A 15,318-nucleotide genomic window follows, 5' to 3' on the forward strand; every position below is an offset into this window, starting at 1 on the left:
GGTATTGAGAAAGACTTCAGGCCGTGCGAGCCATTTTATGAAGTTCGGTTCAGCGTGTATGCCTCAACAGCCATAATCTTTCAGCCAAAGCAGGAGGAAGTCGTATCTGCTTGTACTTCATTATTCATGACGGTGGAACAACAACTTTCTGATCAAAATGCAGTACTTTACCACTGACACGGGCGGTATTACAGGCAGTTTGAATGCCGCCATGCATCATTTCAAGGCATGTTCTCTCTGGAGGCTTGCTATCCCGCCTGCGGGCAAGTCTGCTCTGGGTTCGCCGTGCTGATCAATACAGACATAGTACTGCCCTGGAGGCTTATGCAACTTCTATACAACTTGTGGACGCTTACCTGTCCGTGACAGCTTCGGTATCTTCTCGTCATGATGCCATGAAGGAATTCCCAAGTACAGTTGCCGCAGATGCTGCATCATGCGCTGTTCGTAGCGGTGACGTGTATTGCACTGTCGAGCTGTTAGAACAAGGAAGGACCATTATCTGGACCCAAATGACCCGACTTCGCACGCTTCTTGTTAGCCTCTTGACTCGCGGCGATCATGCAATGACTCTGATGAAGAAAGAGACCTCAGGTCCCTTCTTGATAAACCTTTTGCGAGCCATACAGAAGGGACACCAAGAGTCGATATGGCATACCCGGTACAGACGTCTAGTGGAGGACTGGAATAGAACTGTAGAAGAGACCCAGAAGACTTCCTACTTCCCCCTTTCTTCTCTGATCTGCGAGATGCAGCTCGTGAGGGACCCATCACAGTGCTCATCGCAAGTAGATCGTCCTACGATGCCATTATCATCCCGCACCAGCAACCTCCCACTAGCATTCAACTCCCTAGCGATTTGCGGAAACTCGTCAAATTGGTACTAGCACTCCGAAAGGCAGTTAACAAAGAGACCGGTCCTAAAGGGAACCAAATAGCGCTCATAAAAGCTTTGATAAGGTTGTGGAAGGACGTTGTCGGCTCAGTGGTCGAGAATCTGGGCGGATTTGCACTAGGAAGTTCCCGGATATGGTGGTACCTGACCTTCCTCTTCAATTTCTTGCCGTTGCATGCTGCTGGCGAGTACATGGCAAAGGGCAGCAGTATATCTCTTCATACACGCCATCGCTCACCGCGTTGATGAAGGCTTGCGGAAGTCATGACAGGCTCCTATCGGTGCCCTCCGTCGCCACTGGTCAGAATCACCCAGCCGGTGCCTTGGATGGTGTAAACCTAAGTTGGAATTGGTGCGGAGACTTTTGCTCCCTCTCCCAACTGTTTCCTTTTCCAAGATAACCAGCGTTTAATATTTCAGAGTTCGAGACTGCATACCTACACAATATGTACGCCCAACTTTGACTTCAATTTGTATTCTCTGGTTCGCTGCCTCGGTGCCAGAGGTTATCGCTCCCAAGGTACACTGATGATTAGTGGGTAGGATTCATGAAGCTGTACGACACCGATCTGGCAAAACACCTCATGCAGTAAGATACAATTTGTGATGAACATGATAGTAGAGAGTAGTCAGATTGATGTGAACATGATGAAAATGAGTGAATAATAATGATGGCAAAAGTACGAAACGCTCTAGGCTAGCCCATGGGGTTAGGTCGGCAGGGAAGGATATATATAATATTACAATCATGAACAGCCGACACACAGCAAAACACAAACATCAGATCAGACTTCGCGCAAGGTACCCGTCTTCATTTCCGTCGTTAATTGATGAGATAAACCGAAGAAGCACGAACTCACATCAAGCTCGTCGATATCTCCACCTGGAATTGATTTTACACGGACACGAGCGGAGACAGTGCTGGTGGTTGTTTTACTCTGCGTGCCTTCGTTGTCGCTTGAGGACTGTAGGCCGGTTAGATTGATGGTGTTGACACGGAAACTAGTGCTGTCGTTGTGAGTGTGGCTGCGCGCTCGCAAGGCGCTTCGGCTATTTAAGGATGCAAGAAGGGAATTGGCATATACTGTAGAATAAAAGGGTGAGGACTGTACGCGTCATCACCCGAGATACATGGATCTGCACTCACGCTTTCCGATGACGAAATCTATTGCGATGAACCACAGACTATCTGGGCTGACAGAAAACTGCACAAAAAAAGGAATATCAATTTCAAAAGGTATTGATCTGCCTCGTTCGCCTAAACTTACTGCAATAACTTCAGCCACGGCAACGACTCTAGAAGATAAGAAACAAGGTGGTAATTAACATCACCCATGTCTATCAGATAAGATACATACGAAGTCAGTAGACAACGATTGATGGCGTATACGATCAACGTATTAACGAGTGCGTTGGTCCTGGTGGTCAACATCAATCTTGGTGATGCTAGCAATGCGGGACTGGGACCTACTGGACAACAGGACTGCGATTGCCGTGCAGAAGAATGCACAATGAAGCAGCAATGAAGAGATCAGACAAAACAGCCGCGATAGCGAAAGGCGTAGCGGCATAGAGCTGGAAACTGTCAGTAGGACACCCAGCCAAACTAGTATTTCGTATTTCAACGTACAGTGATCTCCGAAAGCGCACTGAACTTCTGCTTGATGAACCTAAGTGGATTCGTTACTTTTTGATACAGATTAAATAGAGAACACTAACATGAGGATGACTGTCTCTACGTCGGCTCAGCGTATTGTGAGTGGCATGGGAAAAGGAAGCCTACCCAGTCCAAAGGCTGGGTCTCCGATCAATGAGCTGCCTAGACGAGTCATATACGGAATCTTACCAAAGTGTGCGACAACGAACAACATCTTGAGATGGCGAGACACCACATTCAGTATTAAACCGCTATAAACCCGAGAGCCGAGAGCTTTAACTTACAATGAAGGATGTCAACCACCATCGGATATTGGAGCGGGTTACTACCCCAAAAGGATTCAAGACAAGCCAATCAACTGAAATGAAACGCTTACGGCAGGATATTTGAAAAGTAAAATATCTAACAAAGACATTCAGGATACAAATCCACAAATCACTGATCGAAAGCGCACGCACGTTTGTACGAGCACAGCCATGCAAAGCTACTTCCATCTTAGCTTCAACAAGACTCTCAGATAAAAAATACTTGCATTTAGACCAAGCGAGGCCTTTAATTCCTGTGTTAGATGTCGAATTGCACAACGCTAAGCACTCACGAAAAGTGACCTAGGATGCACGACTCAGCAATGAATCATTGCGGTCTTCGGGAAGTACATACCAAACTCCAGTTCCAAGGTTATCCGGGTTACCAAAACTCGTTACCTATACTGAATTAAAACTGTCAAGACGTTTATCTGATTGTCAATACCCACAAGGTAGTAATACAGAGCATGACACACTTGAATGGGATTAATTGAGTAAATTGTCAAATTAGACGCCAATCCACCACTCACTAAAGGAGATGTGTAAAGTGTCGATGACCCTACAAAGCAATTAGGGAAGCATAATCCACCAAACGCAAAGAATATTACCAGATGAATGCAACCTATCACGTTTCATAAAAAGTCAAAATCCAGCATAAACTAAACACAACGTACCAATACTTTCAGGTTGTTAGGGTCAGTGGGATAATACACATAATACAAGTATGTCTTGCAGGGGTTCGCAGATAATCAGCAAGTGCTACCACCTTCAACAGACAAGATACGACATACTTGCAGAGTCGTGATGCCATACAAGCTACAATTTATGCAATCACACTGTCAAGTCCTGGCGGAAGAGGACGGATTCTTGACGTACATGGCAGTCACCATACCCCCGATGAACCCTGCGCCTAAAAGAAAGGTCAACTGCGCTTATAGTAGGGACAAAGACGCGAACAAGATACTCACCAAATGTATCATGAATGTCCACCGACATAGTAGCAAACAATCAGTGTATAGAGAGATGAAGAAGGAAACGTTTTGAAGAGGCTGTATGCCCGGCATTTATGGTATGGGGTCTCAGGTCCCAACAAATCAAGTAAACAAGATGGGGAAGGCCCGAGGAACTTGTTCATTTTAAAACTTTTTGGCGCGAATTTCACGGGGGTCCAGCCCTGTCCGGCTGGACTAGACTATCATTTTGGCGCCCAAAACGCCCTCGACTATTAGTAAATAAGGGTCGCTGTTGACATTTCCTCTCATCGTCCTCACCTCAAATTGGTTTTGAATGTCGGACTTGACTAATGGCTATGCATTTCTTGTGCGGGCGCCGAAAAATCAGCTGTTTTGATCTCCAGAATCGATGAGCGAGTCAGGACAGCAGTGTACACCATCATAAATGGAATAGACACCGCGTGTGAATAGAAAGTTAAACTGTTAAATAACCTTTAGCGACTTTGACCCCCCAGGAAATCAATTTAATCCCTTGATAAGCTTCGAAATCCCAGACACCACCTCGGCCGAATATTATGTAAGCCTGCAGACCTATGTAGTTTCTGAGTTTAAAACACGACTTGTCGCTCGGAATGATTCGGACGGAGGAAGCGATGCCCGGAGAAAGCCTGACAGCTACAGCAAGAACGTAATAGACACGCGTGGAATTCGCCAATATTTGCTGTGGTCAGTACCTTTCTTTAGATGTAAGGAACACCACAGCGCTTGTCTTACACTGGACCTGGAACATGTACTTCATCATTAATATATGCGTATATCCATAGTGTGCGTATTCACACAAAATTGACCAATGACTATCCACTATGTCGTCATATATCCACGCCATACAGTTTCTGCCTTGTGGTGTTTATCCCAAGGTGCAATCAGCGGAATACCTATGTAACATCCGAATACCCAGGAGCACCTTGTGGGTCCGAGATGAAGATGTTGTTTCCTTTGATGTTGATAAAGGAATACTACGGGGCTGGTCAATTCATATACAGGAACATCGAAGCACAACAAACCTCCGCGAGATCCGTGTCTTTTCCTCGATTGTAGTTCTGGTATACGAGGTTTATCTGAATAGTACGATGTTGGATGGAATATGCGGTGCGAAAATCTAGTACACACCTCATTCATAAATGGTCTCAGTCCAGCTTGCTCTAGCATCTCCCACCAAGGCAAGAAATTCTCAAATTTCTTGTCCCAGGCGTGAATTTCGACTATAAGCTGTCCGAATGGTAATGGTTCCCCGGACGAGATGTACGGCTGAATGATCTGTGAGAGTGTTTCGAACTCCCAACCTTCTATGTCGATTTTGAGTAAATCAATATGGTCATGCCCTGATCAGAATATTTTATTAGCAAGAAATAGAATGTAGATAAAAGTGCATACGAACTGTTCATCTCAAGCAGCGTTTTGAGAGTATATAGCTTAGGATTGTTATGCGACTCGTGAGAATCAACGTTAGCAAGACCCCATGAAAAGAAATGTGTGCGGTAGTTGTGCTTGATGTGGGATCCAAACGAGTTAGAGCGATAGTCATATCCCCAGACTTGACAATGCCGCGTCCGTTCGAGGAGTTCTGCCTCGAATGTCGTTTCATAGTTCATACCTATGCAGGTGCAAATGAGTGCTAGTCCGAAATGACATGAAATGAATAGGCACACCGAACGTGTATATGATACAGTCAGGTTTATGCTCCAGTCGGGATATGCCACATGTCCACTTTCCGCCATCCCCTAGTGCACCTATGCGCTCTAGTTCGTGCGGACAGTCAAAAGACGGAGGAAAGAAGCTCCCTGGGAATGTTGGTAAATGCCTAATGGCAAATGGAAATCTTCGTCGACCAAACTCACAAACAGTGTATGCTGGCCATGGATCTTTATCCGGTGGGAACCTGAAACATCTTCAGCCCTCCACAATAGAACTAGTGAGCCAGTTGGACGTACATGACAATGTCGCGAGAGCTTGGACCATATCTCTGTATTAGGTTCTTGCGACCAGCTATTACTTTCTGATAGACCCTCTCTGCTCGCTCGAGTCGTGCTGGAAGTGTATTGTCACGGATATAGGCAGCATACGAGTCAGTGGAGAGCGGAGATCCGTACGGACTTAGTAGAATGAAAGTTGATGTCAGAACCAAAGCCACGAGGAGGAAATATCGAGGATGTCTCTGCCAGACTACAGGCATGACGAATGTTGGTAATTAGGCAGTCAGTAATGAAGGGGTATGCGCCGGCGTGAGTGATATGCGGGGAATAATGATAAACAGTAAGAGTCGTGTACCAACGCGCGGCTAGCACTGAATGTACATGCAATCAGTTAATATCTCTTCAAGATTGTTAATAAAACTCACACAGGCTACAGAAACTTGTAGCTCGCTGTAGGATATTTTGAAGTTAGCACGCAGACCGCTGTTTTCACGAGCGACGTGGCAACGAAATCTCCCACTTAGATTACGACAACATTCAAAATGGGTTTGGCCAGGCTTAGATCAGATCAGGAACAACCCTTCTTCTGCTTGCTCACTAACTTTGTCACCATGTCCCTCAACAGTGATCAGGAAACCATTTACGCTCGTGTTACTGAAGCTCCTTTGAAGGAATTGGTACGTTCATACAGTGTGCCTATATATTCTCGTTGACATGTGATATGTACAGCAAAACCCGAAAAATCAAGGTGATGTATCTGACAGCGAAAGCCAAATGCTTAAGGAGAGGCTAAAAGTAGCTGAGAAGATGTTGGGACTCAGGGAGGATCAGGTGATAGCACGAGAGGAGGGTCTGACAACGATAGAAGAGGGTCTGAGGCTGCGTAAAGAGGATTTAAAGTTCCGAGAAGAAGATCTGAACATTCGAGAGGGAGAATTGAAGGTGCGAGAAGATCGTTTACTTGTGCAAGAGAAGAAACTTGAAGAAAGGAGTCGTAACGCATGAAAGGTTTACATTCAGTGAATTCATCTTTGATGCAATTTTATCTCAAGTCTTCTACAGCGGCAGGCCCAGCTCCAGCACATGATGCTTCGTTCTTGAGCTTCTATCCGGGCCGTTATATTTGCAATTAACCACTGCATTGCCAACGACTGCCAGTCAATTTGAGGTTTACTCTGATCTTTCCGTCATGGAGAGCAAACAGATTGAATTAATGTTGCTCTTCAGCAGATCACCGTTTCACTAGAACTTCAACGGTTTCACAACTAACCTGATATCCACAACACATTTCATTGCGATCGCTGGAACCAATTACGCAAACGATGACAATTGCCAATCCACGTGAAACGGCGCATGACCTCAACGAGGCCACTATTGGAAGGCCTCGAGGCGAATGAACGTGACAAGCACCTCCGAGAAGCACAGCTCTTAACTCATTGCGTCTGGTAACTCTATTGGCGTGTCCAGCGATCAAACATAGCCCGCTCTCCATGGATTTGACAATGGTGAAGTATTCACCGCTCCTCAGTAGGTTCGCTGGAGTCTCGTTTTTGTTCACACCATGTCTCCGAATCGCCACGCACTCCTTCAAGCACATTACGCAAGGCCCCACTCCTTATTTGTAATTTATCGGCAGCGGGAATGGAAACATGCCGCATGTGTTTCATTTAGGTGAGAGAGAAGACCGCTACCTCGTGCCTACCCTTGTCGTACATATAAAGTCCCGCCTATCTGCAAACACACCTCATCAAGCCATCCTTTGCACACCACCGCCATGATCCACTTCGTACGAGTCTTCGTATACGTCCTCCTGGTAAGTCGCGAGTCCACAGCATGTCTTTCAAGATGTTGATTCCAGTGTCCAGTTTATCTTTTCAGTCGTCCTTATGTCGCTGTGCGCAGTAAGGCTGCACTATACCTCACACTTGTCACCACGCGATCCTCTGAACGGAGGCGTCCGATTTTACGGTACGTTTATCGCGACGATGCAGTTGCCCAATCCCTGACTCAAGCTCATCAAGACCACATCGTGATTGAACTGATCGTAACATCCATCATCACCATGTTCTGGTCCCTGTTTATGTATGTATAACATCCACTGCATTTCCTCCAAGTTTAACTCCACTCGCATCAGTGCCCGGACCATCCACGGCAGACATGAGCATCGTAGGATGAACAGCTTCACCGCAGAGCTGGTTGGCTTGTTTGTCCTTTTCCTCCTTTGGCTCGTCGGCGCTGCCGTTGCCACAGTACGTCATTACACCCACTGTCTTATGATGACACTCACACTGTGGCGCAGCACACCAGCAACCCACCTGACGTCGACGTCTTCTGGGGTAACCTTTCTTCCTGCTGGGTGTACAGCACGTGTAGGATCCTCACTGCGCTGCTTGCATTCGCTTGGCTGGGCTGGCTCCTGGTCTTAGCCCTCTTCGTGATGTCATTACTGTTTGCGATTGCCAATAAGGCATTCCACGATCCAATGCATGGGCGCTGGGACCGCCGTGCTACAAACTACGGAGGAGACCTGTCTATGCGTAACATTGTCAGGTAAGAAGCATGACATCGGATGCACGAGGCATGGATACTAGCATGTGGAGTTGAATGGCGTAAAGTGGAGTCTTTCTTTTATGTGGGGAGAAGTGGGACACGCGAGACTGCTATTTACATGACGATATTTACATTACACTACGATACAACACATCCATGGTACCAATGATGCAATGAAGATTCTGCGAATCATCGCAGGTCACACTATTGAAAGAAAAGGACAGCATTCGAGAGAACTACAGTTTGAGAGATAGAAAGTTTATCACAATACAGATTATTTCGAATGTAGGTCTGCGATTGCAATACTAGTAGTACACTTCCACAACATGCCATTATGTCATTCAATCAGCCTTCTCAGCTTCAGTCATGCGAACCCATAGGCCGCCCTGATTAAATCAAGTTATTGACGCATAAACGAAGTAGGAGGAAAGCACAGTACATGAGCATAGATCGTCAAATGTACTTTCGGCCAGAACTGTTCGCGTGATTTACGACCTTCTGCTTGAGCCCAGTCAGCGGGCGGAAGAGTGCCTGGGGGTTGCGCTTCTAGATGGAGAGTGAGAGAAGAGAAGGATTGGAGGAGGCGGATGAGCATGAATGACATCTCGTTGTAAGCAAACTGTGATCTGAGGTCAGGGGAGTGTCGAAGTAAGTAATAGGAAGTGGCGTGTCACCTGTTGCCCAAGACAGATGCGAGGGCCGGCGTTGAAGGGGAGGAAGATGAAAGGTTTAGGCGTAAGATATTTATGCAGCCGTTCATCGAGGAAGCGGTCCGGATCGAACTCATCAGCTGACAAAACGGCAGTGAGTGCAGATAGATCAATCGAAACAGGAAATGGCGTGTGTACCATCAGGGCCCCAAAGATCTTTTCTACGATGCATTAGAAAAACACAGTAGCTAACACTAAGCCCATTATCTGCGTTACTTTGGAAATTCTGAGAGAAAACCACTACTGTACCTTGTCTTTGGGGGGACATATATTGGCTTATTCAAGTGACCGGTTGCAGGTAGAGTGGATGCGTTGACACTTTCGCTATCACGATGTGAGTATTTCGTAAGGATGTAGGATGTCGAGCGTACCGAACATTGAAAGGTCTGGGGAACGAAATTAGACTGGTCAAAGATTCCTGATTCACATGGCTTACACAGGAGAAAAAAGCCTCAAAGTTTCTGAAAAGCGAACATGTCAGAGGTCAGATCAACACAAGCCAGAAAATCGAGTATACCATTAATAACAGCACGAAGGTACTTCATATCACGGATGTGATCGTAAGTCGGCCTGTCAGTAGGTCCAACCTTTGTCATGATCTCCTCTCTCAGGCGGGTCGTCACATGCGGGTGCGTGGAAAGCAAATACAGGGCAACAGTAAGCGTCGAAGCAGTCTACGCACATGGTAATTAGCTATTATTCGAGCGAACGCAAATAGGATATTTACCGTGTCCCTTCCGGCGATCAGGATGTTCAGGATCTCGTCTCTTAGTACCACGGGGTCTTATTGTCAGAAAAATCAGTTTCACCACAAGCGAGAGCGCTAGCGTCCTACCTGTCGTCGTCTGTACAAGATGGTCCAATAATGTCGCATCTTCGTTATCAAGATTCTTTTCTCCACTGGCATGCGACTGCTTCTTGGCAATAGCCTCTTTCAAGATCGGATCAATGAACGATTTTACGATTCGCATAGGTGCTGTGGTGTTGTCCTTGAAGATCTCAAACAAGGGCCAGACCCAACCTTTGAGGGAACGCTGGGCAACAATTGTCTGTGCATCGGCAAACGCCTGAGCAAAGTCTTCAGCTATCTTTGTTTTCTTAGTAAGGGCTTCCGTTGTTGCAACGTTATGCGGGTAAGGTAGTCCTGCGGAAAGACTATGCACGCAATTTCCGAATAAAAATTCCGTGGCAGAGTCAAGCGTGAAACGTGACATCAAGTCCTGTGATTTTGTGTCAAGTGTGACACAACAGTAGTATATATTTGACATGAAGCTGACCTGGACGTCGACGGGATATCCAGAACGGAAACGTGCTTTCATCTGGGAGATGGCGTTTTCTGCATGAAGATCAAAGATATTGAAGTGACGTATTCTGTCATGGCTGAAGAAAGGTCTTGTCATAGAACGATGAAATTTCCACATTTCACCTTATTTGTAGATTGTTGTTAGTCACTCGGGAATCGAGTAGAAGATCATTCACCGTCAGAATTGAAAACACCCGTTCCGAGGACACTTGACATCGAATTCTTAAACTTATCCCCTGTACAGGATGTTTAAGAAGGCACCAATCACTGGGGATATGATCGACTGATCACCTTTGACGTAGTTTTCAAAATCGGATACTAAGATGGTCTGGAAACCAATGGTATCAGTGACGTATCTTCGATGAAAAAAAAACCATCTGCATACCTTGATGTGACTGGGTTCTACGGTAAAGATGACGTCCTCGAACATGACACGAAAGTTAAAGCACGTTCCTGTCTCTGCAACGATCTCTGCCATTCCATCACCTGGAAAAAATTCATATAAAATAAAACATGCAGAATTTACAGATAGCTATACCAGGATAACCGTTGTTGAATTGATGGACCAGTGCGAGCATGATATCGAGGTTACCAAGTTGTTTGCCCCTAAGAGGGGACGCAAGGCAGGCACCCATCCTTGCAGCTTGTCGGCGGCGCATAATGCTGACGTACAGAATGCGCAATGCAAACCCGATGGGTAAACTACTGGTCGCACCTAGTAGCAAAATCCACGGTGGCAAGGATATACCCGACTTTGTCGCCAAGCGCGCTAAGAAGACAGTGCCAAAGCATATAGAGCCTGTCGATACGACTATGCGACCAAGGAAAGAGATTCCTGGTGTAATCATATTGATTTACTTGCGGTGGCAAGTGATGATGACGGCAAGTTCGAATCCAGGTGGGAGGATGGACAAGAGCTATGATGGGTCAGCAGACTTTAGGCTATAAGACCAAGTTACAAAACATTTGATTTCTCCACCCACCTTGTGCCACGTATGAACCGTTGCCTCTCGATACAGCAATGACGAGTCGTGGACAGGGAAAAGATAGGTTGGTTTCATTCCGTCCCCTGAATTACATATATAGTTAAGAGGATGGATGTAACTTGTTCCCTGGCTGAGATAGAATCGGATCTCCCCTGCACTGTCTCAGTGTCTACGTAAACGCTAGGACGGATGCAGGTCGCTGAGCATTATCTTGAGGTCCAGGGCATAGAAAGTTTAAGAGGAGCGATAAGGTTTGAGTAGAAATAGTGACCAGGGTCGTCAGTGCCTCTGCAGTACACTGATCTGGTAAGCACTACCTATCCATTCCGAGGGCGCAGTTACACTGCCAACTGCCGAAAAGCTCTTGTAGAGCCCAAAAGTGAGACTAGCCCTGAGATATTAGTACATACGATAGATAAGCGGGAGTAAGCCCCCCGCAAAAAGGGCTATGTCCAACATAGGGTCCACGACTCTAAAGAACAATAAATATGTTTTTTTTTTTAAAAAAAAAGGCATTCCACGATCCGATGCATGGGCGCTGGGACCGCCATGCTACATACGACGGAGGAGACCTGTCTAGGTGGCTGGACTCGAACCAAGACTGCTGACTAAGCCTCGGAACGAGCCGCTGAGCTCTCCTATGCTATGCTATGCCCGTGGGACCCCTTAGGGACTCCAGCGTAACATTGTCAGGTAAGGAGGATGACGTCAGATGAATGAGGCATGGATACTAGCATGTGGAGTTGAATGGTGTCTTTCTTTATGTGAGAAGTGGGACACGCGAGATTGCTATTTACATGACGATATTTACATTACACTACGATACAACACATCCATGGTACCAATGATGCAATGAAGATTCTGCGAATCATCGCAGGTCACACTATTGAAAGAAAAGGACAGCATTCGAGAGAACTACAGTTTGAGAGATAGAAAGTTTATCACAATACAGATTATTTCGAATGTAGGTCTGCGATTGCAATACTAGTAGTACACTTCCACAACATGCCATTATGTCATTCAATCAGCCTTCTCAGCTTCAGTCATGCGAACCCATAGGCCGCCCTGATAAATCAAGTTATTAACGCATAAACGAAGCAGGAGGAAAGCACAGTACATGAGCATAGATCGTCAAATGTACTTTCGGCCAGAACTGTTCGCGCGATTTACGACCTTCTGCTTGAGCCCAGTCAGCGGGCGGAAGAGTGCCTGGGGGTTGCGCTTCGGGGTGGAGAGTGAGAGAAGAGAAGGATTGGAGGAGGCGGATGAGCATGAATGACATCTCGTTGTAAGCAAACTGTGATCTGAGGTCAGGGGAGTTTCGAAGTAAGGAATAGGGAGCGGAGAGTCACCTGTTGTCCAAGGCAGATGCGGGGGCCGGCGTTGAAGGGGAGGAAGATGAAAGGTTTAGGCGTAAGATATTTATGCAGCCGTTCATCGAGGAAGCGGTCCGGATCGAACTCATCAGCTGACAAAATGACAGTGCGTGCAGATAGATCAGCCGAAATAGAAAATGGCGTGCTTACCATCAGGGCCCCAAAGATCTTTTCTACGATGCATTAGAAAAACACAGTAGCTAACACTAAGCCCATTATCTGCGTTACTTTGGAAATTCTGAGAGAAAACCACTACTGTACCTTGTCTTTGGGGGGACATATATTGGCTTATTCAATTGACCGGTTGCAGGTAGAGTGGATGCGTTGACACTTTCGCTATCACGATGTGAGTATTTCGTAAGAATGTAGGATGTCGAGCGTACCGAACATTGAAAGGTCTGCAGAATGAAATTAGACTGGTCAAAGATTCCTGATTCACATGGCTTACACAGGAGAAAAAAGCCTCATAGTTTCTGAAAAGCGAACATGTCAGAGGTCAAATCAAAACAAGCCACAAAAATCGAGTCTACCATTAATAACAGCACGAAGGTACTTCATATCACGGATGTGATCGTAAGTCGGCCTGTCAGTAGGTCCAACCTTTGTCATGATCTCCTCTCTCAGGCGGGTCATCACATGCGGGTGCGTGGAAAGCAAATACAGGGCAACAGTAAGCGTCCCAGCAGTCTACGCACATGGTAATTAGCTATTATTCGAGCGAACGCAAATAGTAGATTTACCGTGTCCCTTCCGGCGATCAGGATGTTCAGGATCTCGTCTCTTAGTACCACGGGGTCTTATTCTCAGAAAAATCAGTTTCACCACAAGCAAGAGCGCTAGCGTCCTACCTGTCAGTCGTCTGTACAAGATAGTCCAGTAATGTCGCATCTTCGTTATCAAGATTCTTTTCTCCACTGGCATGCGACTGCTTCTTGGCAATAGCCTCTTTCAAAATCGGATCAATGAACGAGTTCACGGTTCGCATAGGTGCTGTAGTGTCGTCCTTGAAGATCTCAAACAACGGGCCAGACCCAACCTTTGAGGGGACGCTGGGCAATAATTGTCTGTGCATCGGCAAACGCCTGAGCAAAGTCTTCAGCTATCTTTGCTTTCTTAGAAAGGGCTTCCGTTGTTGCAATGTTATGCGGGTAAGGTAGTCCTGCGGAAAGACTATGCACGCAATTTCCGAATAAAAATTCCGTGGCGGAGTCAAGCGTGAAACGTGACATCAAGTCCTGTGATTTTGTGTCAATGTGTGATATAACAGTAGTATATATTTGACATGAAGCTGACCTGGACGTCGACGGGATATCCAGAACGGAAACGTGCTTTCAGCTGGGAAATGGCGTTTTCTGCATGAAGATCAAAGATATTGAAGTGACTTATTCGGTCATGGCTGAAGAAAGGCCTTGTCATAGAACGATGGAATTTCCACATTTCACCTTATTTTTAGTGTGCTATTAGTCACTCGGGAATCGAGTAGAAGATCATTTACCGTCAGAATTGAAGACACCCGTTCCGAGGACACTTGACATCGAATTCTTAAACTTATCCCCTGTACAAGACGTTTAAGAAGGCACCAATCACTGGGGATATGATCGACTGATCACCTTTGACGTAGTTTTCAAAATCGGATACTAAGATGGTCTGGGAACCAACGGTATCAGTGCCGTGTCTTCGATGAGAAAAAAAAAACATTTGTATACCTTGATGTGGCTGGGTTCCACGGTAAATATGGCGTCCTCGAACATGACACGAAAGTTAAAGCACGTTCCTGTCTCTGCAACGATCTCTGCCATTCCATCACCTGGAAAAAATTCATATAAAATAAAACATGCAGAATTTACAGATAGCTATACCAGGATAACCGTTGTTGAATTGATGGACCAGTGCGAGCATGATGTCGAGATTACCGAATCGTTTGCCCCTAAGAGGGGACGCAAGGCAGGCACCCATCCTTGCAGCTTGTCGGCGGCGCATAATGCCGACGTACAGAATGCGCAATGCAAACCCGATGGGTAAACTACTGGTCGCACCCAGTAGCAAAATCCATGGTGGCAAGGATATACCCGACTTTGTCGCCAAGCGCGCTAAGAAGACAGTGCCAAAGCATATAGAGCTTGTCGATGCGACTATGCGACTAAGGAAAGAGATTCCTGGTGTAATCATATTGATTTACTTGCGGTGGCAAGTGATGATGATGGCAAGTTCAAATCCAGGTCGGACTAGGGAGGATGGACAAGAGCCATGATGGGTCAGCAGAATATAGGCTATATAGTTTAAGACCAAGTTACAAAACAATTGAATTCTCTCTCCTTGTGCCACGTATGAACCGTTGCCTCTCGATACACGAGTCATGGATAGGGAAAAGATCTCTATTTCTAGGTTGGTTTCATTCCCTGACCATATGTGAATTACATATAGTTGTCAAATACTCTCAGAGGATTCGGATGTAATGTTCCTTGCTTGAAATACAATCGGATCTCCCCTGCACTGTCTACGCAAACGCTAGGACGGATGCAGGTCGCCAGGCATTATCTTTAGGTCCCGGGCATAGAAAATTTGAGGGGCGGTAAGGTTTGAGCAGAAATCAGTGACCAGGGTCGTCAG

At 46.1% G+C, this 15,318-nt stretch overlaps 7 protein-coding genes across 7 annotated transcripts; 3 read left to right on the plus strand and 4 right to left on the minus strand.

Annotated features, from left to right (window-relative positions):
• Positions 1-21: 21 nt before the first annotated feature.
• On the plus strand, positions 22-1,330 carry EDB93DRAFT_1338832 (uncharacterized protein). Its single transcript, XM_041455407.1, has 3 exons — positions 22-278; positions 370-758; positions 827-1,330. Exons 1-3 carry the CDS (start codon positions 158-160, stop codon positions 1,139-1,141), a joined length of 825 nt encoding a protein of 274 aa, XP_041305074.1. The 5' UTR covers positions 22-157; the 3' UTR covers positions 1,142-1,330.
• On the minus strand, positions 1,306-4,266 carry EDB93DRAFT_1330192 (uncharacterized protein). The gene is made up of 22 exons (XM_041455162.1): positions 4,129-4,266; positions 3,826-4,074; positions 3,734-3,767; positions 3,649-3,673; positions 3,532-3,585; positions 3,466-3,479; positions 3,388-3,416; positions 3,307-3,332; positions 3,213-3,256; positions 3,151-3,160; positions 3,085-3,102; positions 3,011-3,036; positions 2,929-2,954; positions 2,837-2,877; positions 2,742-2,766; positions 2,679-2,690; positions 2,615-2,630; positions 2,526-2,565; positions 2,367-2,470; positions 2,254-2,313; positions 2,043-2,191; positions 1,306-1,979 (listed from the first exon to the last, which is right to left on the minus strand). The coding sequence occupies exons 2-22, from the start codon at positions 3,851-3,853 to the stop codon at positions 1,681-1,683; spliced, it is 1,080 nt and encodes a 359-aa protein (XP_041305075.1). The 5' UTR covers positions 3,854-4,074; positions 4,129-4,266; the 3' UTR covers positions 1,306-1,680.
• Position 4,267: 1 nt separating this feature from the next.
• On the minus strand, positions 4,268-6,331 carry EDB93DRAFT_1162555 (methyltransferase domain-containing protein). Its single transcript, XM_041450081.1, has 8 exons — positions 6,209-6,331; positions 5,802-6,154; positions 5,709-5,749; positions 5,520-5,651; positions 5,249-5,464; positions 4,981-5,192; positions 4,875-4,928; positions 4,268-4,826 (listed from the first exon to the last, which is right to left on the minus strand). The coding sequence occupies exons 2-8, from the start codon at positions 6,041-6,043 to the stop codon at positions 4,746-4,748; spliced, it is 978 nt and encodes a 325-aa protein (XP_041305076.1). The 5' UTR covers positions 6,044-6,154; positions 6,209-6,331; the 3' UTR covers positions 4,268-4,745.
• Positions 6,332-6,791, plus strand: EDB93DRAFT_1162557 (uncharacterized protein; the record flags this gene model as incomplete). The annotated part of the gene is made up of 1 exon (XM_041450082.1): positions 6,332-6,791. Exon 1 carries the CDS (start codon positions 6,558-6,560, stop codon positions 6,786-6,788), a length of 231 nt encoding a protein of 76 aa, XP_041305077.1. The 5' UTR covers positions 6,332-6,557.
• A 766-nt stretch (positions 6,792-7,557) lies between these two features.
• Positions 7,558-8,337, plus strand: EDB93DRAFT_1241927 (uncharacterized protein; the record flags this gene model as incomplete). The annotated part of the gene is made up of 5 exons (XM_041451947.1): positions 7,558-7,596; positions 7,649-7,751; positions 7,805-7,865; positions 7,918-8,032; positions 8,083-8,337. The coding sequence occupies 5 exons, from the start codon at positions 7,558-7,560 to the stop codon at positions 8,335-8,337; spliced, it is 573 nt and encodes a 190-aa protein (XP_041305078.1).
• Positions 8,338-8,441: 104 nt separating this feature from the next.
• On the minus strand, positions 8,442-11,495 carry EDB93DRAFT_690564 (cytochrome P450). The gene is made up of 16 exons (XM_041457108.1): positions 11,330-11,495; positions 10,885-11,263; positions 10,732-10,832; positions 10,638-10,674; positions 10,523-10,582; positions 10,321-10,469; positions 9,879-10,263; positions 9,771-9,826; positions 9,561-9,717; positions 9,480-9,504; positions 9,415-9,429; positions 9,293-9,367; positions 9,182-9,237; positions 9,008-9,123; positions 8,773-8,952; positions 8,442-8,719 (listed from the first exon to the last, which is right to left on the minus strand). Exons 2-16 carry the CDS (start codon positions 11,192-11,194, stop codon positions 8,675-8,677), a joined length of 1,767 nt encoding a protein of 588 aa, XP_041305079.1. The 5' UTR covers positions 11,195-11,263; positions 11,330-11,495; the 3' UTR covers positions 8,442-8,674.
• An 857-nt stretch (positions 11,496-12,352) lies between these two features.
• On the minus strand, positions 12,353-14,877 carry EDB93DRAFT_1252938 (cytochrome P450; the record flags this gene model as incomplete). The annotated part of the gene is made up of 16 exons (XM_041453362.1): positions 12,353-12,397; positions 12,450-12,629; positions 12,685-12,800; positions 12,859-12,881; positions 12,937-13,044; positions 13,092-13,106; positions 13,157-13,181; positions 13,239-13,395; positions 13,449-13,488; positions 13,557-13,698; positions 13,745-13,943; positions 14,002-14,150; positions 14,204-14,263; positions 14,319-14,355; positions 14,415-14,515; positions 14,568-14,877. 16 exons carry the CDS (start codon positions 14,875-14,877, stop codon positions 12,353-12,355), a joined length of 1,707 nt encoding a protein of 568 aa, XP_041305080.1.
• Between the last annotated feature and the right edge of the window lie 441 nt (positions 14,878-15,318).

The sequence above is a fragment of the Suillus bovinus genome (genome assembly GCF_016758785.1).
Source record: "Suillus bovinus strain UH-Sbo-P2 chromosome Unknown EDB93scaffold_52, whole genome shotgun sequence".
NCBI classification, from domain to species: Eukaryota; Fungi; Basidiomycota; class Agaricomycetes; order Boletales; family Suillaceae; genus Suillus; species Suillus bovinus.